This window comes from Brassica napus, unplaced genomic scaffold (genome assembly GCF_020379485.1).
Source record: "Brassica napus cultivar Da-Ae unplaced genomic scaffold, Da-Ae ScsIHWf_2076;HRSCAF=2727, whole genome shotgun sequence".
NCBI classification, from domain to species: Eukaryota; Viridiplantae; Streptophyta; class Magnoliopsida; order Brassicales; family Brassicaceae; genus Brassica; species Brassica napus.
In genome coordinates, this window is record NW_026015490.1 from 16,386 (window position 1) to 42,625 (window position 26,240).

Below are 26,240 nucleotides of genomic sequence, written 5' to 3' on the forward strand. Positions count from 1 at the left end.
CCTTCAAGTAGAGCTTGAATTTGTCTGCTCCACATGAGGTAATTGACATTGGTCAAACGTGTGATGTTTGACATGTTGACGGCAAGTAGGTTGGTTGCCGGGTTGGCTGGATCATAGACTGCCGTGCGTGTTGCTGTTGAGGGCATAAAGCCTGAGTTTGACGATTCTGAAGACATCTGTTGATGTAAAAAAAAATTAATGGATCGAAAGGTGCTCTGATACCATATAAGATGTATTGCAATTGCTTAAGTATTATTGATCACAATACGTACTCTATATATAGAGTTTACAAGGAGAGATTATAGGAGATGATATACATTGGTCATCCTTATCTCGTATAGGACTTATCTCTAATACAAGAGTTATCCTTATCATAATAACATAGTTATCCTAATAAAGAACATTAAATATTCTATCTAACTAATTCTGTTCATACGAAAGGAACACTAATTAATTCTTAAACTTTGACTAGTACTTCGGATAAAATGGAAAGAAAAGTTAATTAAAAGCTAACACAAGAGTTGAAAACTAGAAAACAATAAGAATAGTTAGCGTATTGATTCTTATGCTTTATGTAAAGTTCCACAAAGCCAATTACATTAGTCTATATTTTATCAAATGATGCGATATAAAAAATAATCGTCAACAAGTTACTTCATTGGTGGGTGGATATTTCATTTTCCAAATGCGATGCCGAAGATGGTAAAGCTAAGAGAGAAATTTATCTTCTAGAAACCTATCGCACTAAACTATATATTTATTTTCATGCTACAAAGTATTATTTTTTCTTAGGCTAGATATCAATGAAAAGGATGAAATGTCAAAATAAGTCGACGTGTATACAATGGGACGTGATATGTCGGAATGCACAGAATAAGTTAAAATGTTCGATTGGATCAACTCAGTTTTATGTATAACAAATACAATATTATTGAAGGTTGTCTTGTCTGCATTTCATGGAAAAAGAAAAGACATGATTCTAATAGACACATGAAGACATACGTTGTATCTAGAAGAGATACCAATGCGGAGATCTTTGGTTGGTCTACTGATTTTAGCTACTTATCTTATAAATATCTCTGTCTAGTAAACAGAAAAAACACATATATCTACGAAAATGTTTATTTACAGTAAAATGATTTCCTAATATGGATAGGTTTCTGCTTCTTATTGACACTATTTTAAAAAGTTTTTTTTTAAGTTTATACACTTAAAACTTTGATACTGATATTACATATGAAAATAATTAAGGAATTGGTATAGAAGCTTCCAAATGATTTGATGCCACTTCAATTCACTAAAAGAAGGAGATATGGGGCATCATAGGAGTCGTCAGCTATCTGGATCCAACCCCTTCAAAAGTACGAACATTCATCATGCTAGACTATGCATGTATACACACTTCTTTTAAGACAACCAATGATCATCGCACCAAAAAAAAACAAATCTCCTTGGCCTAGTGATAAAGACGCTCTAACGGGAGTTTTTGCCCTGGATTAGAATAGCATTGACCACTCGTAGATGTTTTAAGTGACAAAAAAAATTCAATTTTTTATAGGTTTCGTAGTAGTATTGACCACTCGTAGATGATTTAAGTGACAAAAAAATCTAAATTTTTATAGATTTCGTGAGATTAGTTTTTAGACTTAAAAAGCTTATGGGACCAAAAAAAAACTAATGATAACTTTATCGTGATCTATACATATAAAAAGCAAGAAAATATATAATAAAAACCGTGAGCATTTAAAAAAAATATTAAGCTGGTTTCTTTTACATTTTTAACTTGAATTGGTTAGATTTATTTTTTTGTTGACAAAGAACATGGATCAATTATAAGTACATTTAGATACAAGATGCATTATTTGTAAAAAGAAAATTTGGTTGAATAAATTTAACATTTATTTTTAAAAAAATATGTATCAGTTATATTAACAGCATAAATAATATTTCGATAAAAGAAAAAAGATTAACACTGTCACTGATTTGACATGGATGTTTAATTATAAACATGGATTACTGAAAGAATTATAGTGATATTTAGAAGTATTTTAAATATTCTTTTCTTACAATTATTTTATATCTAGTCATGTATAAACACTTGGAGGATTTAAATACGTTTGAATTGACCTATCAAATAACAATTCCAATATATCGAAAATTTACAATTAATTATCTTTACTCAATTCTATCATTGATTATTGTATTTTTCCGTCGACATTTCAGGCCCCAGGTTTCTCAAAGAAAAAGAACAATCATTTTAATAAGAATACAAAAAAAAAATATGAAGTAGAGCCTATCGTGTCTTGTTCGTAAATATAAAAGGCCCCCATACTCATCTATTGTCTCTTCACCTCTTTTTAAAAATCAATATATCTCTCTCTAGTCTCTACAAGCTCAATGCCCCAAGTCGATCTCGAAGCTTTTGTTTCTTCAGTATGCGCCGGTGGTTCCGACCGGAAGATCGCATGCGAGTCCACCTACGTCGATGACCCGGACACTCAACCTTACTACAACAAAAACTCCACCGCGAGTCCGGCTGATTTTCCACCGGAATCTTATTACATAACCAAAGATGCTCAGCTCGAGTGGCTCACCGACAACGCCTTCTTCGACCGCAAAGAATCACAGAGAGGAAGCTCAGCACACATCAGTTCCAACCCCAACTCGAACCCGAGCTCTCAGCGGTTTCTACTCAGCTCCAAAGCGTCCATCATCGGTTTGCCGAAGCCGCAGAACACTTGTTTAAAGGAGGCGAAGCAGCGGAGAAACGGCGGCAAAAAGGAAAAGAACAACATAGTCTTCTTGAAACGGGTCGGGTCGAGAATGAAGTCGGATCCTTCGCAGCTCGAACCGTCTTCTCCTAAAGTCTCTTGCACCGGTAGGGTGAGGTCCAGACGAGAAAGAAGCCGACGTATGCGCCGTCAGAAATCGGTTCGACCGGAGAAGGCGAACCGGGTCAAGAAACCCGGTTTATTAGCGAGTTTCAGAGCCATCTTCAGGAGCAGAGGTGGCTGCAAAGACGGGGCCCACGCGGCGCCAATTATGGCACGCGACGACATCAGGAGCCGGCTTCCGGTGGAAGAGGTTGAACCGGTTGTGGTGCCCGGTTTGGGTGGGATGAACCGGTTTGCTTCTGGAAGGAGAGGGGATTTGTTGGGTGGATGTTGACAAGTGTAATGTTAGTGATTGGTTGTTTTGTCCTGGTTTTGGTGGGACCTGTGTTTTAGCGTTTTAGTTGTGTGTTTTGAAAAGTCGTTGGCGCTGACGTGGCAAGTGGTTAACGTTTTTCAGGAACACGGCACCGCGTAGGCGGTGTGAATCCTACCCACCACACTGTGTGCTAACTAAGTGTCTGTTTTGTATATTGTTTATATGGGGAGCCTTTGTTTTGAGTTTAGTATTTAATGTAGATTTTTTTTTCCTTGGTATTTATGCAACAGTCAAGTATTTTTATCTACATATAATTTATTCTTAGATAAACGAAATTGTCTTGGGTTATTCTTTTTAGAAAATATTAAATTGATGAAGGTTATTTGATCTACATATAATTTAAATTAATTATTTCAAATATAATTATATTTATATTTTTGTTTCAACCTATATTATTGTATTTTAGATATTCAGAACCAAATTGATTAAGCTCTAGACCAAACTAGTTGGAAGGCAAAGTCAAACTAGTTAGATAGTCGGATATTTGTACAAGATTTTAGATATTTGAAATGTTTCAAGGAAAAAAACCATTCACATATTTATGGCTATTTATTTCTATTACAGTTCAGTTTTTTTTTCAAGTATACTATTTGAACAAAGTCAAATTAGCAATGGAAAAATTCATGAAAAGTATTCATCATCATTGGATTCTTGACTCTTTCAGAAAGATTAGTTGAAAATTGATACTCTTATACAAATAAAACAAATCAACAGATTAAAATGGAGGTTTCAATGCAGTGCTGAAGAGGATTCTTGTTGCTGATGATGCCAAGCAACAACATCTTTGTAAGGTAGATTACCACCAAAAATGTCCAAGGCACTTCCCACTGTTACATCCACACGTCCCTTTCCTGCTTCTTTGATCCTCTCTACATCATCCATCACCGTCACGCCTCCCGCATAAGTTACTGGAATCTGTCATAAAGTCAAAACTACATCTAAGCTCCCTAATCCAAAGCTAAAGACATCAAATTTTCAATCAAGACTCTGACTTTCTAGCACGTCCATGTGTGTTTGTTACTCACCGGAGAATAGTTGCCCAGCAATGCAACAAGCTCTTCATCAATCCCCAGCCTTAAGAAAACAAGTATTAGGATCAGTTACTGACTGACTAATTCAAAATGAGTCCACTCTTAAGACACTGAAAACACACAAAAGCTTACTTCTTTCCTTCAACATCAACACCATGCACCAGAAACTCATCTGCAAACCCTCCAAGAAACTCCAATGATTTCTCATCAAGCAAGACGTCGCTAAACTTCTGCCACCTATCAGTAACAATCGCGTATCTTCCATCCTGTTATAAAACGGGATGAAACTTGTCATAAAAACATCAAACTGAAGATGAAACATGCCGGAGAATCAATCACCTTCTTTCTGCAGCTAAGGTCCAATATCAATCTCTGTTTCCCAACAATCTTCACAAGATCTTTCAGTCTTTCAAGATCAAGCTTACCATTGTTAAACACATACTGAAAAAAAAACATCAACAGTAGTAAACATGATTATTACAACTAACACAATCCCCTATGATAACAAATTAAAAAAGAGAGCTATTACCGAAGTGACAATAACATGACTTGCTCCTTCCTCTATATAACTCAAACAATTCTCTGAACTGATTCCACCTCCAACTTGCAAACCGCCTAGAATCATCATCGTCTTGTATCAAACCAAACAGTAAGAACAAAACCCCACACCAAAAAGGCATTACCGGGATAAGCATGTAACGCTCCAAGAGCTGCAGCTTGGCTTAAAGGGTCTGCTCCAAGCATTATAACATGACCACCAGTAAGCCCATCTTCTTTGTACATCTTTGCGTACTCCTCAGCGGATTTGTCTGACTCGAAGTTCGTAACGAGAACAGAACCGTCTTCTTTTGAGTCACTTAGAGTGGATCCAACTATTTGTTTCACTTTCCCCTTCAAGAACAATGATATGAAAATCAAGCAGAGAGCTTTATAAAAAAGGATTCAGCTTTTAGTACCTTGTGGATGTCGATGCAAGGTCTGAACTGAACAGCGGATACTACTTGCACCCTCAAGGGTCCTACAAGACATAATCAAAGATTTGAGAAACTGCGTAAAAAAATAAAATAAAATAAACCAGAACCAGGTTCGTACGTTTTTTCTTTTTGGAAAGCAGTGGTACGGAGAGTTTGGGATGTTTGTTGAACAGAGAGCTCTGGTTCTTCTGGAAACAAGGGATGCCACCATTGGAGTAGAACTGAGAGCTGTAAGTTCTCATCTTTGGATTAGGTGAAGAAGATTTATGCAATTTCTGGTTCTACTTCTGGTGATTAGGTGTGGGCCGTGTGGCATGGGTAAACTAACCCAACCAAAATAATTAACCAAATTCAAATATTAGGAACAGAACCAAACTGAACAATTATAAATAACAGAATATTTTCTATTTTTACATATCTTAAATATCTAAATCGAAATATCCAAGTTTTGTAAATACAATTTATAAATCTAATTTTATATGAAAAATAGTTATTCGTCAAAATAATTTAAATTAGAAAAATTTCTTAAGGTAACATTAAAAAAAACTATCAGTGATTTTTTTATCATAAATGAGAGAATTGTATTTTAAATTATTCTGTTTTGCAAAAAAATATTTAAATTATTTAATATTGTGCATGAATAACTCGATATTTATTTAAATTATTATCAAAATCAAAACATATCCTATGTATACCCAAAAGGCCAAAACAACAGACCTAAACTTAACCAAATACCTGAATCACATACCCAAACTTAGAAATTCGGTTTATTCCGGTTTTATCAATAACCAGAGATGATTTGATTAAACTGGACTCGGCGAAAAAGTTCCGATCTTTAGGAATTCTCCGACAAAACAGAGTGATGCGGTGGAACAAGAAGAACGTCATCAACCTCGTCTCCAACTCCACACACCTCCCTGCCCCTCTATCCCCGCCGCCACCCGAGATCTACCGCTTACCCCATCCTCCACCCAAACCTCCCAACAACAACACCCCAATCCCTCCCACTCTCACTCTCTCTCCATCTCCACGTCACTCCCACTTCCTCACCTTCCTCGAATCCAACCTCCCCCACCACCAATCCCTAACCCCCAAATCCCTCACCCAATTCCTCCGATCCCACCTCCGCCACCACCCTCTCTTCGCCCACCACGACTTCGCCGTCTTCACCTGGGCCTCCACCCTCGACGCCTTCCGCCACGACCACGACTCCTTCCTCTGGATGTCGCGTTCCCTCGCCGCCACCCACCGCTTCTCCGATCTCCACCGTCTCCTCCTTTTCATCGCCTCGAACCCCTGCCCTTGCGCATCAGGGATCTTCTCTTGCCCAAAGCTCGAATCTTTATTCAGTTCCGGGATCGACGCCTTCTGCAGAGCTGGGAAGATGGATTACGCTCTGTTAGCGTTTGAGACAATGAAGAGATTGATCGATGGGAAGATAAGCGTTGGAGTTTACAACACTGTGTTGAATGGGTATGTGAAGAAGAAGGGTTGTGATATGGAGAAGGCGTTGGGGTTTTACAAGAGGATGGTGAAGGTCGATGCGTGTACGTTTAATATTCTCATCAACGGTTATTGCAGGAGCGGTGAGTTTGAGATGGCGTTGGGTGTGTTTAAGGAGATGAGGGAGAGAGGTTGTGAGCCTAATGTGGTTAGCTTCAATACTATTATAAGAGGGTTTTTAGGGAAGGGGAAGGTTGAGGAAGGTGTTAGAATGGCTTACGAGATGATTGAGTTAGGTTGTGGAGTCTCTGAAGCTACTTGCGAGATTCTTGTTGATGGGTTGTGTAGAGAAGGTTTGGTTGATGATGCTTTTGGGTTGGTGATGGATCTGACGGCGAAGAGGGTTTTACCTAAAGGGTTTGATTATGGGAGTTTAGTTGAGAAGCTTTGTAGAGATAAGAAAGTGGATAGAGCGGTGGAGATGGTGGAGGAGGTGTGGAAGAATAAGGGTGGAGCTCCGTGTTTGATTGCTTGTACTACACTCGTCGAAGGGTTGAGGAGATCAGGGAGAGCGGAGAAAGCTTCAGAGTTTATGGAGAAGATGATTATGAATGTAGGCTTGGTTCCTGATAGTGTGACGTTTAACTTGCTTCTTCGGGATCTCTGTGATTCTGGTCGTTCGATGGATGCAAACAGGTTGAGAGTGTTGGCAACAGGCAAAGGGTTTGAGGCTGATGAGACGACGTACCGTGTTTTGGTTTCGGGGTTCTCGAAAGAAGGGAGAAGGAAGGAAGGAGAGGTTTTGGTGAATGAGATGTTGGATAAAGACATGTTGTCTGATATCTTTACATATAATAGATTGATGGATGGTTTGTCCACAGGTGGAAAATTTTCAAAGAAGCAAGTCCGGTTAGATTAACCAGTGTGACTTCTTCGGCCAAAGGAATATGTCAAACACATTTGATTTTGAAGAAAATGAGATATGAAATGGAAACCAAGTTATATAGTAGAGGTCTCATAATAATTTAATTGTGACTAGAGAGAGATTAGGTATGAATTGTAACGATAACAATCTCCAAAAGCCAAAACCAATTCAGACAAGGAGGCTCACTTTTGTTACGAAAAGCAAAGTCTCACTCTTTTTTCTTTTTTTTTTTTTTGCTTTGTAGAGAAAATCTCCTTTTATTAGAGTTTTTAATAGAAAAAAAAACTGTAATTTTTCTTGTTCATGTAAATATGAGACATTACTTTGCTTTGTCTACAACATTTAAAGTTACACGAAACTAGTAAATGATTCACTTTACTCTTGTCTGATTCCTTATCTATACTAATCAATGTCAGTTTAAAAAAAAAATATTGGGTCACTTGAGTCAATTTTTATTTTTGCTGTGTCGTTTACAGATAAATTTGGGTTGCCGAGTATTTCGTGATTTTGATAGCAACTAGAAAGATGTAGCCATTGTACAAACCGTGGCATCCACAACTTTTCTCTTGGAACATCCAGATCAAGGGAAAGGCTTGGTTGATATAAATATATGAACTTGTGGTCCCATTGGTTCTGTTATTTCTTGGGCTGCAACTTCTGGACTCAGGTGATGGAAAACATAAACTCACTACTATAAATACTAAATAGAGCCATAGAGGGTTAAAAAGGCGTGACATGTCTCGCTGGTTCTGAAAGCAAATGTGCGCATTTGTTTTATTTAGATACTATCATAGATATAAAGCTAACCCCATCTGGATTACACACTACCAACCTTTTTTTTATACGTACGCATAATTAAGTCTTTCTTAGCAAAATCACACATACACAAACCCATCTCATTCCAACCTTCACGTTGACTTGACTGGTCATATGAATGAACGTATGGCTTAGTTATCTGTAGAAACCTACAACATTATAAGATTGCCACATGCAAGTTACAAAACCAAAGACTTGAAGTGAAACAACAATAACTAAACATAAGTAAATAAAACACACACATAAATAAGAAAAAAATTAAAGACAACAATAACTAAACATATAGAAAAAAATGATTGAAAACATATAAATGGCAAAAGACACATCATACAAGGAATCTCCAAAATCGAGAGTCAAAATGAAGGTGAAGGTAGGCATACACTTGATTAGATATACAATCGGAAAATATGCAACGTAAACGAAGATTTGATAAATCAATTTTATTGTTGGTCGACATTTGTGCAGCAAACTATATATGATAAAACCAATACTTTTATAAAAACTATAGAACATCAAAGAGTAAAAACTACCTGTGTAGCACCAGAATCAACCACACTTAGTGGGAACCTCTTGACTCTGAAATCAAATATGTTAGCAGAAACATTTCTTCTCCTCCTATAACATTTCTCCATTCACCAGCTTCATCATCAAACCAGAGTAATTCATCAGCCAGAACCTGACAAAATAGTGGTCTTCTCAGGTTTCTTCTCCGAACAAAACCAACTACTATGCGTAGGCTTAGTAGAGTTGTTGTCGCCTAAACATATGTACACCATCAGCTCCTTCAGACCTTCTTCTGACCGCCTCTTGAAGATAATTTCCGATCAAAGAATGAAATCAAGACCACGTGAAGTAAAAGCGTCGGTCCGGTGGTATTGGATTGGTACTCGCGTGAGGCAATCAAGGGTTACGTTGTCGCAATTGTTCTCATGAAAAAGCGTCATCTTTCTGCGCGAAGAAGAATATCAACAATGCGAACTGAACTGAATAAAATCTTTCTTGTCCAAAATGAATAGGTTGACAATTTCAATTTTTTCTAGTTGCTTTTTAGTGGGTTTTTTGGCCAAACATATAGTAGTTATGGCGAATTAATAACTTGCTGGAAACTTGTAATGGACACTACTATCTGGTATCTGACCAAAAACAAGGATTTCGTCTTCCAGCACTGGCACTGTCTCTTAAAAAAATATATGAAAGCTAGTCTTGATCTTCTCAGGACACTTGTAGAGGAATATCACCCCCCCCCCCCCCCCCTACTACCATCAACCCATGCAAAGGACAGATTCATTCAAAACTAGCTGGTAAAAAGGTATTATTACTTTTAGTAACAAAAACAAAACCTTGATTTTTAGTCTAGTCAGCAAATCATACATAAATAAAACATTTTTTTTTCAGAATGATTTATATGTAGCCTAATCAATAATCTCAAATAAAGCGTCTAGCTACCATCTAGCGATTTCTTGAATATGTTGCTTCACGAAATCCTGTTCTGGCCAAGGAATCCGAAACAATCGCTTTGGGTTTTCTGACCGAAAATGCTGTTTGCTGGAAGTGTTGGCGCTATATCAATAAAATGAATCCAAACGCTAGTGTTTATCTTCTTCAACAGCTTGTACACCGTTGGATCGATCATTCAATATTAATATCATCAACCGATGCAATGAAACAATTCATTCAACAGTTGTTCATGGTTTCTTTGACATTATTAGCTGGAGAAGGAATGCCTGTTGTTTTAGCCAAGGATGCTAGAGCAATCGCTATCTGGTGTCTGATGGGAAACGTTGATTGCTGGAGGCACTGGGATAGTGTTTATAAAGCAGAATATAAAAGTTGGAAGGATCATTCCCTTAAACTACCATCATCACCGAGTGATATTGTCATTCTCCGTCACACTATGAAGAGCTTCAGGCTAAAGGTAATGCCTATTAGTCGTCTAACTCCACTCTTGATTTCATCTCTGATCTTCACTTGTGCACGTTTTCTCAGAACAAAAAAGGCATCACTGAAAGAGAAAGCTTCTCTTTACAAAGAAGCTGACAAGTTATGCAAAGTGATATCCCGGAAACTCTCCCGCGGAAGTATTACTGTTGCGGTTCCAGTTACTGCAGTAACCACTGCTGCACTTGTTCTGTTGTATCTGAGCGTGTTTGTTGTTTTCAAGTAGATGTAAGTATCGCGTGTGGGAATTTGAGTGCTGACCAAGGAGTAATCATTGATTTTTTGGACCAAGAGTAGTTGTCACATTCGAGTACTAACCAGATAAAAATACAAACAGAAACAGTTGCTTGGGAAGGATTGTAATAAATCTAGTGACATAACACTTGTCATATTCTCTAAAGATTTTATGATGTTGAAACAGAGAATCACTTTCTTGTTGACAAAGGAACAGCTCTCAACACATAAAAGCATCAAAGTAAAAGATAATTTTATTATCTCATTCCTCAAAAGGACAAAACAAACCAACCTACCAACACCGTCTTCATCTTCTACTGCTTGTTTGTTTGTTCAGAGAGGGCAACTCGGGTTCCTCATCAATGTCCGTAATCTCCCGCTCACTTTTGGCACTTTAGGTTGTGCTCTTGTCTTCAAACTCTCAAAATACTGCAACCATAAAAACCAACGATGATTGTAGCGCTTCTCAGACACAACATATTAGTTCCAAGAAATGGTAATTAGCTATTACCTGTTGCTTCCTCTTCCTCTCCAACTCTCCCTGTTGAAACAAAACCAAAAGAAAGACCAATTGTCACAAGAAGGAATAAAGTCTTTCAACAAAATCAAGATCAATAAATACCAATGCATGTTTTAGCTGAGCGTTCTCTTCTTTCAACTGGTTCAGTTCTGCTTCCAACTCCACCGTATATGCCTTCAGAACAATCATAACAACAAATTAGCTTTTATGCTAATATGAACATTCATAGACATAAATGATTACAATATTAACCTGCTTTCTTGCTCTAGACCTGGCAGCAGACTCACGGTTCTTGATCATCCTCCTCTGCCTTCTCTCCACTACTTTCTCCACTGGACCATCCACTACTCTCTTCCTTCCCCTTAACCCTCCCATATCAACTCCATACTGACCTCCTATGTTATCCACTTGCCCATGTCCTAACCCATCAGACGACACAGGGCTTAACGGTCCCACCATCCCCATCTGCTGGCCACCCGCTCCAAACCCGCCACCACCCCCATAGCAAACACCTGACTGAACCGGTGGTGCCTGCTGATACCCACCTCCTCCTGCCCTTTTACCATAACCAGATGGGTCACTACCTACACCCACCGGGAAAGAAGGATCACCGCCTCCTGGAAACACGCCGTAAAGCTGTTGCTGCTGGTAGATGCCGGTATAACACTAGTCGGGGTCGGGTTAACATAGGTTTAGGGTTAGTAGGGTGCTCTCTAACTACACCAGCCTTCACCAAGAAATCCTCAAGTGTCATCTCCCCAAACGTTGGTTGCCTAGCTGCACTCTCACCACCGCCGTTATTAGCATTGTTTTGACCGTTACTACTACTAGTACTACGTCCGTTGCTGTTGTCTCCCCCCACTACCGCCACCTCTATGTATCTCAGACCAAACCTCTTCAACAGTCTTCCTACAAAGAGGAGCCGGAAGTGTCAACGAGCCTTGTCGTGGAAGGCTCGGCTGCTTAGCTATCCCTGGCTTCTTATTAACCCCTTGGTTACCTGAGGAGCCACCACCACCACTAAAGACGCCGCTCTCGGTTCCACGTTGTTGTTGTTGTTGAAACCGTTATGACTCGGTGGAACGGGATGTGAAGTGCGGCTGATGGTGATTGTTGTTGATTCTCCTCAGCGTTTTGTTCGTCGATGTTCATGTTGCCAGAGACGAGGAACTCGTCCATGTTCATGGACCCGAAGTTCTTGCCGTTCTCGCAGAGAGCGTGTTGGAACTCGTCGAGTGTCAATGAGTAGATGGAGGATTGTCTTCCCAAAGAAGAAAAGGATGATTCTCTCCTCCTCCTCCTCACCAGCTCCTCCATTTTGTCTTGCTTGCGCCGTCGATGTTTCTACTTCTCGTTCAGACATCATCTCTGTTTCTCTGCTCACCATCTACCAGCTGCAGACAAACAACGTCAAGATTTCGCATATGGATATTACAATCTTTTTATGCTATATTAATGCTCAAAGGACCACAATTTAATGAAAAAGTTAAAAAAAAATAATATTTCCTGAGATATTTGTTTTAAGTTTTGAACGGGTACATCTAGTAAAGTAGTGGAGATTTATAGATGCGAATCACTTCAATGTTACATGAGAAAAGGTTTAATATAAAAAAGAATCTCTATGGTATTGAAGACGGTCCACGTGAAATAAAGAAGAACGGTCTACATCATGACAGCGACAAGCGACTACTAAATTTAGCAATAAACAAACTAATAATTTCTCATTTCAATAAAGGTTCCGTTTCCGAAAGAGGAATAATACCCCCGCATTAAGCCAACTTATCAACAAGACAAAACATAAGTTTTGGTTTATTTCTTTTAAAACGTTGATATTTGTTTAGAGCTTAATCTAATACAAAAAATGAAACAATTATTACTGAGGGTGAGTACCACTTTCTTTCATGATGATTCCACTTTATAAATAAATAAAAAATATTTTTTATTCGCAGAGAAGAACCGTAAAGCAAACAAACACCTAAACAATCTTATATAATCTGTTAAATCAAAGATATTTAGCTAAATTAGCTAAAAACTAATAAAAATAACTCTCTAAATTTTTTAATCCGACATATTCCTCAAGATCTTGAGGAGAAAAATAACTATAAAAACTGAAAGAGAACCTGAAAATTAAATCTGTCTCCCAAAAGCGGTGGCTCAGTGTTTCTCCACCACCGGAAAAAGATGAGAAACTACTTTTTTTTTCTGTTTCTTGGAGGTTCTCCTCCTTCACATAGATTCAAAGACGAGAGAGATTTTTTTTACTGGAAACTTGTGTGTTTGGTGTTGGAAAGGAGAGAGAGAAAGAAATAAATTGTTGAGGGGGGCGGTAAAAGAGGTTAGATGATATATTTATATTCACCGTGAGTAAGGGTGGCGCGTGGGACCTACGAGCAGTGGCGTGAAGTTAAACATCTTTTGTCTAAAGTTATCTCTTTGACCAATGAGATTTCAAAGAGATGGAAACATAGAGAAGTCCAGGTCTAGGCTCAAGATCAGAGGCAAAGAATCGGTTCGGCTACGTCGACACGTATGATACACGTGTTGTCTTACTGTTTCTTGGAGTGTCGTCTTTGTGGATAGACACGTGTAACTCCTTACAACTAAATGTTAATTTACGTCAAAACTGGATTCTTTTGTCAGCATAGCACGTGAGGAAACTGGATTACGAGTTAAGAAACTGATATAAAAGTATACATCGAACAACACGTAATATGAATTATCTGAAAAAAAACATGTTTCCATTTCGAACATCCGCTTCCAAGCGCACATGAATTATCTGTTCAAAAATAAATAAAAATATTTGGAAAAAGAAATCCGACCTGCCGGAATCGAACCAGCGCCCTAAAGATTACAGCACCTACTACAGTCTTCCGCTCTACCAACTGAGCTAAGGTCGGCTGCTGATAGTAGAGCCTATTCTATTATTATATTCGTTTAGCTAGTTCTTGGCCATTGTCCATACACACGTTCTAGGCCCTTAACAGTAGAAACAAAAATCAAGAAACAAGGTCCAATTTTTTTTGGGCCCACATAATTACTATTATTTCATCTTTCCTTACGAAAACGAATAGAACTTCTTTTCTTATTTGTCAAAGTAAAAGAAGACGAAACGATCTCTAACTGTAGCTTTTGGTCTAACGATTACTACCAACTACGATAAGACCTGCGCCTTACGCAGGGTAAATTTATATGAAAATTATTTAAGAAATATTGTATGGAAACAAAATTTATAATATTGATCGAATTAATATATTTGGCTCTTAAACAATTTTTTAACTTTTTTTGTTAATTACATAATTTGTTACTAATGAACTGATCTCATTTTTAAAAATATTTTAGTCAAAAATTATTTATCGCATAAAAAATCTCATACCTACTATTTGGTTACAATAAAACTATGTCAGCTCAGTTTTATATCATGATTTAGCAATTTAAAAGTTAATAAAGGTTATTAGAAGTTTACGTTTACGTGCCAATCCTATCTATCTTCGATATTTTTCTCCTTTTTCTTCGATATAATAATGGTTTTCCTTGCTTTAGTTAATATCATATAGTTGGTATTATATGTTTCTAGTGAGATATAAAAATCGAATTGGACTAACATGTTTTTCAATTTTAATTTGAGGATGACACGTAGAACTAATTAACTACTTAATTGATTGACACATAAGCAAGAAGTTTTTTTTAATTATTACAAAATTGGGGTTATATATTTTCAAATGTTTCTCAATTAATATATAGGAGATGTGTTGATGATTAACAAAAAATCTAATATGTGCACTTATTAAACATTACCTTAATTCCTTCAAAATTTTAGAATGTTTAACCTTGGTGAGCACGTTTTTCCATTTGACTTATGGACTTGCCGTGATACAATTTTTCGAACCCTCTATCGAGTAAAAATATCTTCTCTACTAATTAAAGGAAAATATAACTACTTTGTACGATAAATCATACCCTTATTATTACATATTAGTTTTCCTAAGTGATTCCCCTATATTTTTTAATCTTTCATTGGGACAAAAGTTTTAAGCATATTCAATATAATTTTCCATAAATCAAGTCAAAATCCTGGTTTGCGACAATTAAATTTTATACGTACTGAATGTCTTATTTCAATACTGATCGGTTCTAATTAAAATTATAAACCGGCCACCATCTTGAACTTTTTCAAAACTCCGTAATTACAGAACATTATTGACATAGCTTCAATTGGTTACAGAGACGAAAGCTTCTTAAGTCAACATATAACTTCATACTTAACAATCAACATTGTTATGTCTCGACAGTTCTATGGTTAACTAATTTTTGTTCATGACATCTTGTTTCAAAGTGTTCTGAGTTAAAAAAGCTTAAGAAGCATACGGATTACTTTCGAAAGGAGACGGGGGCACTGACAGTATGAACTTGAATGTATGATCATTTTTATTAGGGATGAAATGCTTGTTTTATAATTCAGTGTATGATCGTTTGTTTTATTATTATACATTGATAGTTTTTAGTGTATGCTCGTATTTATTATACATGAGCCAAATTATATTTCTATTGATAGGTATAGTAACATTCTCTAGCATTTAATTATGGACTCACCAATTTCTCAATTGATTCTCCAGCTGACACGTCACCCTAATTAACATTCTAATTGCTTGACACCTAAGGAGCTATTTTAATTAGTACAAACTTCAGGTTATAACTTTTCAAATGTTCCTCTATTAATATATAGGGGATTATATACACCTTGTTTTTTTTTTGTACTGGTTTTATGTACACCTTGTTTTCTACGGTCACATTCCACGTTGTATTGTTGCGATATATAGTAAGTAGTATTCATCAATAAATCACACTAAAAAGGTAAAAAGATCACCAACAAAGTAAATTAGTAGTAATCAAAAGATCTACTAAGAAATTTGAGATATTCATGAATCTCTCTAGTTGTTTCAAAGTACTTCATAGCAACTCATGTCACAAACCAAACACCCCATTGTTCTGAGAGAGAGAAGATGACTCTATTTTTAGTTCTTGACTTTCTTCGTTGGTTAAGAGGTCTTAACGATGTTATCAACCATACCCGGAAAAAGGAGGAAACATATGCCCTGCTCCGGGATCTCATGGTAATGAATCCATGGCAGCTTCTTAGCAACGTAACGTTGTAGAGTCACAGGTACTAAAGCGTCATCATCTCCCTGCCACAAGTGCACTGATCCCTCCTTGTTAGGGAACAAGTTCTCCAGCTCCATTGGATCGAACTCCCATTTTCCAAACCAACAATCATGTCACGTATCACAGTCTCATGTGTCCCTTGCTGCCTTATTTGTGCCTACAGAGATACTTTGATATTGATCAAATGAGAATATGTGAATAAGATAAAGAATGTTTGTATTATATATTACACCTCATGTGGCCTCCCTGCAGCACCAATCTTGAAGAGGATCTTTTGTCAGATTTAGACAACAAACCGAGGTTTCTGGTCACAACACTTGATCCAAGGAACCATTTCTGAGAGTTCCACCAGTGAGTAAGCCAAGGAGCATAGTGTGCAACACGAACCGCCCATTGGTCGTTTTTCGGTTGTAGATTATAAGCTTCGTTTGAGATGTCTGATGGAAAGCTCTTCCACCAGTAGTTCACCACTGGAGTTACAAGAGCTGCTCCAGCTAACCTAAAGAACCAAAAACATCATCTCAAAATCATTCCCTTTCAATAATGCCATCATTAAACAATGTGTGTTACCTGTGAGGAATGTATTAAGGCATGCCCATGTAGCTTGTCCTCCCATTGAGTACCCTATTATATAGAACTTAGTCCCTAGACTCAACTGATCAGCAAGCTCCTCTATGTCCAAAGCCAAGCTTTTGGGAGTACGGTTTGGTCAGCATCACTCTCTCCATAACCAGGTCTATCAAATGAAACCATATACACACCTAGTCCCTCCTTAATATCCTACAAACATTCATATGATTTCTAAATTAAGTTAAGATCTGTAAACTGAATGTACGAAACAGAAACTAGTAGAAGAGTTGTAGTACCGGTGAAAGAAGAGCAGCGAATGCATTGTCGTGCCTGCAACTATCGGATCCATGGACAAAGACAATTTTACGGGCAGCTTGATCTCTGGGAACACCGTGCTCCTTGTAAGCCAAGTCTTCCGTCTCTAAGTTTAATTCTTGGTGCTGTGACAGATGGACCACCAGGAGAGCCGCATAGCTTTGGAGGAGGAGGTTGGAGTGCTTGGTAAGTGGAAGTAGCTATGCAGACAGAGAACACGACCAGCAGCTTGTAGAGAACACCTGTACATCAAAGATTCGGACAAAACAGACATTGTTTCTCAATGAATCTTAGAGTGAAGTCTTTTATGACCAAGTAGAGAACTCAAAGTCATGCGCATTTAATCAGACACCTTAAACAAATATTCTTGGAATATAAAATTAATATCTCTGTGTAAATAATTGGCAAATGATGAACTAAAAATAATAATCAATCAAAATTCACAAAAATGGGCAGGACCCACTGTAAAATATATCAAACGAATCTTCATCGTTAGATTTACTAATTGCTTATGTTTTGCCTTCTTCATTTTTTTTTTTGAGAGATTCTTTCCTTTTGTATAGGATGACATTTCATGAAACGAAATTTCATTAAATTCAACAATCTTAATCATCATTTCATTTCATTTCATTTCATCAGCCTGACCCTATTCTGGAACCTTTATCTGATTGCTGCAAAGTAGAAACTAAATATTATGGAAGAAGAAGAAGATGTCGAACCTGAGGAGCGGGAGCTGGCGGAATCTGTCGATCCAGTAGCCATTGGCCAGATAGAGAGAAGCAGAGAGAAAACAGAGGGAGAGAGAAAAGTAGCTGGAAAGTGAAAGAAGTAGTTGGGTCTTGTAATAAACGCAAGTTTACTTTCAACTTTAGCAGATTTGGTCGTTTCTTGGTTGTTTGGTTAACCCACTGTAATAGGAATGAGATGTGAATCTGCTTAATCCACGTCATCCGTTGATTGCTATTGCCGCGATTCTAGATAAAAAATAGTTACCATCATCCCTACAGTTAAACAAAATTTTGTAAATAGAAAATAAGACCCCAAAAACTGTAAAATGTGTAAAAAAAATGTACAAAGTTACCAAACTCAAACATGAATATGGTTAGGTGCATATCAGTTTCAAATATGTGGGGTATAGCGTTCGTATCGTGACGTTTATATTTTTACAAAAATACATGTGTGAATTCCCGTGACAGCTTTTATAATATAAAAGATTATATAATAATTAACTAATAAATTATAAATTATATGTGATTGGTGTACCTAAGATATATAAGCTAACAATTTTCGCTAGCTTAGTAGTAAATGAATATCTAGTAGATACTCCACCATTTGAATTTAATTTTTTGTTGTGGAAATTATTTACAATATTTAGATTCTCAGCAAAGAGGTGAAATCACATTTTCACACACATACAAAAAAAAAACAATTTTGGTAACACAAATATAGGACTGAGAAACGAAGATATAACTCTTGTATTTGTTTATAATTGGTTCAAACATTTAAAATATTAAATATAATTAAAATAACTAAATTCTAATAAAATAGTAATAGTGTTAAATTTAGTTATTTAATTAACATACTTTACCAATTAACATGCTTTATACAATGAATCGTGTTAGGTGTACCTTCTCCATGACCATCACCATGAAATCTTTATACTAACAATCCAAATAACTAATAATTTAGTTTCGATAATGATAAATATGAATTATAACACAAACTACATTTTCACCAGGAATTGGAGTTTAACATTTGAATTCAATGCAATCGTATTTAATTTCAAACTAATTCTTCATGACTAGTTCAAACCGGACTAGCTAGGTTTCGTCTAGTTCAGATTCAGTTGAGTCATTAAATTTTGTGATCTTCAGATCTATAAAATTTTCAGTTTAGAAAGTGTAGCCACTAGACTGAGTTCAACAAGCCTCTGCATGATTATGATTCTGAGGCTACTAAGTGATTGGTCAAGGTATTTTGAGAATATTATTTGAGAGTTAATTTTTTAATTTGAGTAGCTAACTCCAGTTTTTATTCTTATCACTCAAGATAGTGTTGCCAAAATAGTACTTTTACAGCAGAATTTTGGCAATAAGCAACCAGTTGGTCCACGCCAACTAATATGTGTGGTGAGAGTTCTTTGTCTTCTCATGGAACATTGTTGGTTTATTTATTCTACTTGCTTGTAACTTTTAAAATTTAACCATTAGTTTGGTTTGTGATCAGGTAAACACATGTTTGGATGTTAAACAAGAGTTGAAGGATGTGATGTTCTGCCATGTTCACAAACTATAAAAAGGGATATAAAATTGATGAGACTTCAAAAGATCTACCTATCATCATGTGTGGCGGTTTCAACATGGTTTTGGGAGGTATGACTGACTCACACTTACCTATTTGAGACAATACATCAAATGTTATATATTACTAAAACTTTCCTTTGCAAAGTAGTGATTCTCATTCGCTTGATGTAAAGAGGAAGATCAACTCATTGCACCATGATACAGATAAACCGTATCTTTTCATAGAATCTATAAAATTAGATCAAATGTTCATAAAAACAACAATCACTTCTCACTAGATAAGATTGATATGAATCAATCTAGCAACAATGAGAAACTATAAAAAATTTCCCAGAAAGTACGTAGAGAAACTCACAAGAATTTTCTGATTATTTTCATCTAATTGACTTCCATGAGTTATATACTATTGATGATGTGGTCTGTTAATGATCCTTTGGGAATCTTGCACAAAGTTTGATCACAAATTGACAATTTTTTCAAGTAATTACATATTTCAAGCTCTTAGCCTCCACTTATTTCTAGTACTAGGACAAAGAAAATGAGACTGAATGTACTAAAAGGTGAGTGCCTACTCTGCCTTTTCAAGACTCCCAAATGGTGTAGAGTTGGATACACACAAGACAAGAACAGACTCTACTTAATCATTGTTTACCATCAGTACCAAGGATCTCTCATCATGTCATGATTACCTATTCTACACATGTTTGATTGACTACATATTCTACTCAAGTAATCGTGTCGCACATTACATTATATATTTCTTGTCAGAACTAACAAATAATTTTGTCTTTTAAAAGAGCATTTTCTGAGTGTGGAAAGCTTGATGGAGTTACTAGATCAAAAAGAAGTGAATGAAAACGCATGTCTCCCATCTAAGCGTTGAACTTCTAGCCACATTGTACTCTTAGCCCAATTTAAGTGCACACCTTTGGAAGATGGGAGATATGAATGCATTGGAGACAAATATAAGAATAAACGATACAAATCATGACATTATATCATTCTGAGTTAGGCTTGGGAAGCTCATATAGTGAAAAAAAAACACAAGTATTAGTTTGAGACTTAGCTCTTTTGTTTCTTGTGAATATCTTTGGATTTGAGATATCTTCTTCTATTTAGTCAGTACTACCCATTCTTGGAACTCATTTTAGTTATTTCCTATGAATATATTGGGTATGTTGGACGATTCAACGCTCTTTGGCTATTTTCAAATCATCAGTGAGAAATTTTATAGTTTTCAAACCTACAAGTGAAGTTGTGTTATAAGAAACCAAGAACATTATCAAAACATCTAAACCAACAAACGTGGGAGAGCACAACCAACTTTCCAAAAGAGTCAGCTCTTTCTTTTTACTCCTCCACAAAATCTAAAGTTAGGGCCTGCCTATATATTTATGGAACTGAATACAATTATTACAAGTACAACGATCCATGCCAAATATATGGTATAAGACCAGAGCTACATTGGTGATAAATTAACAACTAAGCAAACAACAAAAGTTGAGTATCTCTCTGAGCGTGAAGCAAGTCTATTGGATGACTTATCCTGTTGGACTCGGACCCTTTTGGAAGATTAAGTCAGTACTTGAACCCTCTACCCACAACCAAATATATCTCTATAATATTAGCTAGGAAACAAGCTGAGGGTCTCTGCACAAGTAAACAAATTTTGCAAAAGCGAATATTTGCAGCTTCTTGAAATTACACAGAGAAACACTTGATGTATGAAACCTTAAAATCAATTACGCAGCTTCTTGGCTCACACAAAGAAACACTAGCAGCATGGAACTTAATTCTGTTATGTAGCTTCTGTCTGCATGTCATAGACCCGTTAATATTTTCTCAGTGTAGAAAACAGAACAGTAACTCCAAAATAAACCAAGTCTAAGACCATTTCCAACCCAAATCTATTTTGTAACAACATGTTTCGTGGATCTCACCTCTTATGTGGATCCCAAGCTGGCTTTGTAGAGCACGATCCTAATCCTTTTTATGTGAGCCCTCACAGATTCTTCAGGTAGGTTATTGATGCTTGGTGTTTTTCGAACCAAGATATCCTTTAACAATCTTCCCTGAAGACAAATTGTCACCAGTTGATTGGCAACAACTTAATTGATCAATTGGTGACAACTTGTCATGTGGGAGGGCTATTAAAGAGTGAAATGTTGGATTTCGAGTAATTCAAGCGCACTAATAACTTATTTGGGAGAGTCAGTAAAGTTCACAGATGAAAGATTAGGATCAGTGTTCTGCAGGGCCAGCCTGAATCCACGGAACGAGTGGAATCCACGAGACAGGTTGTCACATTTTTTTTTTCTATAATTTTTACTAGAACAGTATAACTGTATTATAGAGTAAGTTTTGGTTTAGATGGTTGATTTTATAATAAAGTAAAAAATAGGTTTAGGTTGGATGCCCTAATAAGACATCACATCTCTTGGAGTATTTCTAGCACTTCCACTTCTTTTCCCCATGTTTCCGAGCAAAGAAGTAAGGTCACCGAATTCACTTGTGCGATAGTGAAGAACACATCTCTTCTCCGGACCCACATCTACTCGTTTTCTTACTTATTTGCTCGTCCTCTGCTTTAGTTTCCATGGAGATTGTGCTCGACGGTGAAGCTGTAGATTCTGGTCTTTTTGAAACCTTTTTACATATCTCGCAGAGGAAGCGGTTTGTGGCCAAAAGTGACTTGAGGAGATAGAGCTATGACCTCGGCTTCTGGTCTGTAGAGATAGAACTTACAAGTAATCAAACCAATTTGTGATATTGATAATGAATCCTTTGAAAGATCTAGTATGTAGAACGCATGCATGTTTGTATATCTAGATTGAAAATAAAACAAATCAAGAAGACGATGCGCTGTAAACATGTTTAGTTTCTTAATAGGGTTTAATTCAGTGATCTATTAAACTTAGTTATTTGATCATATTACAGGTTTCTCTTCGTGGCAAGAGGAGGATTAAGGGATTCATGTGTCACGATGATGATCAATATGATCAGTTGTTGATTAGATTTGGACATATCCTTCACTACTTAAGATTGTCTGATCCTCAGCTCTCATGACTTCTTCTGGAAAAAAAATTGTTGGAAGAGATACAAAAGAGACGCTTTAAGAATAGAGATGGGCTCAAAGGATATATCATAGAAGAGAGAGAGATGGGTTATGTTCCTTCTTTCTCTTTTGATCTATATATAAATGAAGTTTTCGACTAAACCCTCTCCCTCTGTTCAGACCAAACACAAGTTAAGATAAGATCTCCTGCCTTACTCTGATCTCTGCGCGGATGTCAACTAACAATATGCTGTTTAATGCAATTCCATCAAAAGAACATGATCGAGTAGAAAACTCTTTTTATGACACAGCGAATACTCTTAGGGAGGGCAAGAATCTGGGATTGACAGTAGTAGAATATGTTGAAGCCAAGAATATTTTTCCTTCTACTTCCCTATAGACACCTAATCGGAGAACAGACCAATCCAGAGGATGATCAGAGCATTTCATTCGACTAAGCCTTAGTTCCAAACAGCCAAAATACTTAAACCAACTCAAGCAAATCCCTCCTAACAGTGTCGAGCATTCCTACTGGGATCTAAAACCACATCTCCACAGCTTCCTAACCGGAAATCAAAAGGCAAAAGAAACACTAAAACAGAAGCAGATAAGCTCTTCTCAATACACAGCTTCTTCTCCATTAGTTCACCGCATGTAAAATCCCGATGATCATTCACTCAGATACACTTTCACAAAACACATTAATAATAAACTCTGTAAATATAAAATCCTGAAGTCAAAAAGATACAAACATTGAATTAAAATTAAAACATGAAGCCTTTACACATCGCTCCACTATTCCCACCACAAAATCAAACAAACTTTAGATTAAAAAAAAAACTATCAAATACTTCGTAATAAATCATCATCAAAATATAAAAGAAGAGAGAAGAGAGTATAGATCAAGAAACAAGCGTAAGAGATCAACCCCAGATGCTCCTCCCCACCATCAGCCAAAGACACAACCAACGCCGAGCAAGCCCTCGTCGACCACAACACAAACACCCCCGCAACCAAAACCTAACCGCCCCAGCTCCCTGCGGCACAAACAACGACACAGCAGACAAAATCACCACCGGAAGCAAACAATACCCAACCAAACTCGTACACGTGTGCAGATTCAGATTCCCATTCCTCCCCGCGAGCATGTTGAACACCCGCGTAGAGGAAGATCGACGACACCACGATCCACCCGAGGATCACCCCGAACTGGATCTTCCCGCGAGGAGCTGGAATAGGCAGAGCGCGAGGTAGAGGAAGATCGGGCCGGATAGATCCGAGTCGTGGTGGACGGTTTGGTTTGATCCGGAACGGGTTGAGGATGGATCTGGTCTTCTTCCAGATCTGATCGGGGTGGATCCCGAGCTCGTCGAGGAGCGGCTCCTCGTCCTCGAAGGAGGAGGAGCCTCCTCCTCCGAAGGATGCGGATGAGTTTAAGGTCCCGGTGAACGGTCCCGCGGGGCGGCGGAGGAGGCGGCGGCGGCGGATCCGATGTCGAAGGACATGAAAGGGATCGCGGAGGAGGAGGGGCGGGGAGTTGGAAGGGAGCGGCGGGGAAGCGTCGTTGCTGGACGTTGGGGTTGGCGGTGGATCCGCCGGAGGGGAAGACCACTGGTGGAATCGCGAAGTCCTTCGTCATCTTCGAGATCTCGAAATCGAAATTAGGGTTCAATTTTTCATTAGACGACTTCGCGTACAAAGAAGAAGGTGCCTGAGGGTAGTTTCGTCAATTCATAAAATACTATGCATCGTGTATCACCTACTTGAAATTACTATAATGGCCTCTTTATAAGTTTTAAGTAGTTTTGGTCAAGGCCCAATGGGTCTCACCGCCAGCCCAGTGAGCATTGAATTTTTATTTTGTTTTCTTTTAAAATAGAGGAGTAATGATTATAGAAATTGAACAAATTGTACGTGAGAAGATGATGATGTGCAATGATCTTCCAAAGAGATTTTCGGGATAATGATAAAATGGGAATAGTTTTCTGAAATTATAGTATATCTCAAAGTTGACTTTTCAAGTCTGAGTTTATGATGAATGATGATGATTACTTAGAGGACTATTTATGTATCATCGAGATTCGTAGCTCTCTCTGTAAATTTTCATAAACACTTGATTTTTTTTTATGGTGTAACAAAATATAATTATGAATAATTAAAAGAAGAAGAAAATGACAGCTTCGGTACAATTGTACAAGTTTTAAAAAGAAACTCCAAATAATAAAATATAGAAAGGCTTTGAGACATCAGCCCGAGTATTGACCACGTGATTAAAAATGGTACCAGCAACGAGTAAGTACCACGTATGTTTTAACTGAACCCTTTCTTGAGTATCTTCTTATATCGTTACTATCAATACTTATCCTCATGTAAATACATTATCAATACTTCCTTATCAATTACATATTGCTTTGACAACAAACCTGGTTGAGGTCATAAATCTCTTAGCTTTTTTATTGTGCGAAAAATCTCTTAGCTAATATGTATAAAGTAGTGAACAAATTCTTGAATATAAACAAAGGAAAATGTAGAATAATATAAATAATAAAGATACTGGTTGTTTAAGAGAAGATCAGAAGGTAGTACAATGTAGTCCCAGAATCCACCAAATCCTAAAAAACCAACCCCACATGAAAAAGGCAACAAAGAAAATCTAATTAACAATAAATGGAAACAAAAGTAAAATATCCCTCTGAGAAGATAGACAGAGAGACACTACACTTTCCTTTTTGTAGTAAATAAACTAGAAGAACCCACAAATTAAAATAAAATTAAACAACAATAAAAATAGTTGATAACTTAATAACACCACTAACCATTTTCTAATATTACACTAATAAAGAAAAGAAATAAGATAATATGGTTCTTCTAATTGAGCTGGGAGGGTCATGATGATTTTCCGGTCTACCATATCCAATTCTTGTCCTAAGAGTTTGCTGCATAATCAGGATTGTCCGAAGCAGAACTTGACGAAGAGAGATTGCTGTTGCTTCCTTGATTTGATCCATTAGAGTTCTTGGTTTTGGAGAGCTTCTGTTGAGCTCCAAGAGAGCTGTTGATTCTCCTGGTTCAGAATCTGAGCTTTCTTCCTCAACCTTTCATTCTCCTTATCATAAAACAGTTTTGCAGGTATAGCTTCGAGTTTAGCCTCTCCATTTCGATAAACCTTGCTCTGTGAAAGCTAAAAGAACGAATATGAAGGTTTGATTTATTAAAGCTCTATGCTATGATTATAGTTGAGGTTAAATCATTGCAGCACCACATGGGTTGTGCAGCTTCACACGTTTTATGTGGAATTAAATTAAGCAAAAATTATGACTGCATTTATTTCGTTGTCACCAAAAATGTCAATTTTCTTGTAAATAAAAATCAATGCCCAAACAGAAGAAGAATCATACTCTTTTTTTGGTTTCCAGAGTAGAAAAGATAAAGCCACCACAACAATGAAAACAAAAATAAAGTAATGATGATGCAGTAAGTATAATGATGAAGTTTGAAAAACGAAATACAAAACACATTTACAGAAGATAAAAGAAATGAAACCGAGCAAACCCAAGCAGAAGAGTACAAGCAAAAAAACAGAGCCAAAATGATCTTTATTATAAAAGAAGTTTCGAAACAGCAAAAAAATCGAAAAAGACAAACAAATAGGGTTTATTCGGTTGGCTTTGTCTGAAAGAAAAGGATTTATTTTTTAAAAGCTTTAAGTTTTTTTCCATAATTTAAAGGTGGTGTTATATGAAGAA

At 36.9% G+C, this 26,240-nt stretch overlaps 3 protein-coding genes, 1 non-coding gene and 4 pseudogenes across 4 annotated transcripts; 2 read left to right on the forward strand and 6 right to left on the reverse strand.

Annotated features, from left to right (window-relative positions):
• Positions 1–2,320: 2,320 nt before the first annotated feature.
• LOC125599964 lies at positions 2,321–3,428 on the forward strand. Its single transcript, XM_048772960.1, has one exon. It carries the CDS (start codon positions 2,398–2,400, stop codon positions 3,166–3,168), a length of 771 nt encoding a protein of 256 aa, XP_048628917.1. The 5' UTR covers positions 2,321–2,397; the 3' UTR covers positions 3,169–3,428.
• A 402-nt stretch (positions 3,429–3,830) lies between these two features.
• LOC125599963 (1-(5-phosphoribosyl)-5-[(5-phosphoribosylamino)methylideneamino] imidazole-4-carboxamide isomerase, chloroplastic-like) lies at positions 3,831–5,559 on the reverse strand. The gene is made up of 8 exons (XM_048772959.1): positions 5,334–5,559; positions 5,198–5,259; positions 4,925–5,132; positions 4,771–4,856; positions 4,581–4,682; positions 4,374–4,507; positions 4,236–4,284; positions 3,831–4,125 (listed from the first exon to the last, which is right to left on the reverse strand). The coding sequence occupies exons 1-8, from the start codon at positions 5,455–5,457 to the stop codon at positions 3,940–3,942; spliced, it is 951 nt and encodes a 316-aa protein (XP_048628916.1). The 5' UTR covers positions 5,458–5,559; the 3' UTR covers positions 3,831–3,939.
• A 438-nt stretch (positions 5,560–5,997) lies between these two features.
• Positions 5,998–7,664, forward strand: LOC125599962 (pentatricopeptide repeat-containing protein At2g36240-like). The gene has a single exon (XM_048772958.1). The coding sequence runs from the start codon at positions 6,078–6,080 to the stop codon at positions 7,575–7,577; it is 1,500 nt and encodes a 499-aa protein (XP_048628915.1). The 5' UTR covers positions 5,998–6,077; the 3' UTR covers positions 7,578–7,664.
• Positions 7,665–10,631: 2,967 nt separating this feature from the next.
• On the reverse strand, positions 10,632–12,485 carry LOC125599965 (annotated as a pseudogene).
• Positions 12,486–13,904: 1,419 nt separating this feature from the next.
• On the reverse strand, positions 13,905–13,988 carry TRNAY-GUA. Its single transcript is given in 2 exon segments — positions 13,905–13,940; positions 13,952–13,988. It is a non-coding gene; the product is annotated as a tRNA-Tyr (tRNA).
• A 2,267-nt stretch (positions 13,989–16,255) lies between these two features.
• On the reverse strand, positions 16,256–18,113 carry LOC125599959 (annotated as a pseudogene).
• A 5,224-nt stretch (positions 18,114–23,337) lies between these two features.
• Positions 23,338–24,442, reverse strand: LOC125599960 (annotated as a pseudogene).
• A 977-nt stretch (positions 24,443–25,419) lies between these two features.
• Positions 25,420–25,886, reverse strand: LOC125599961 (annotated as a pseudogene).
• Positions 25,887–26,240: the final 354 nt, after the last annotated feature.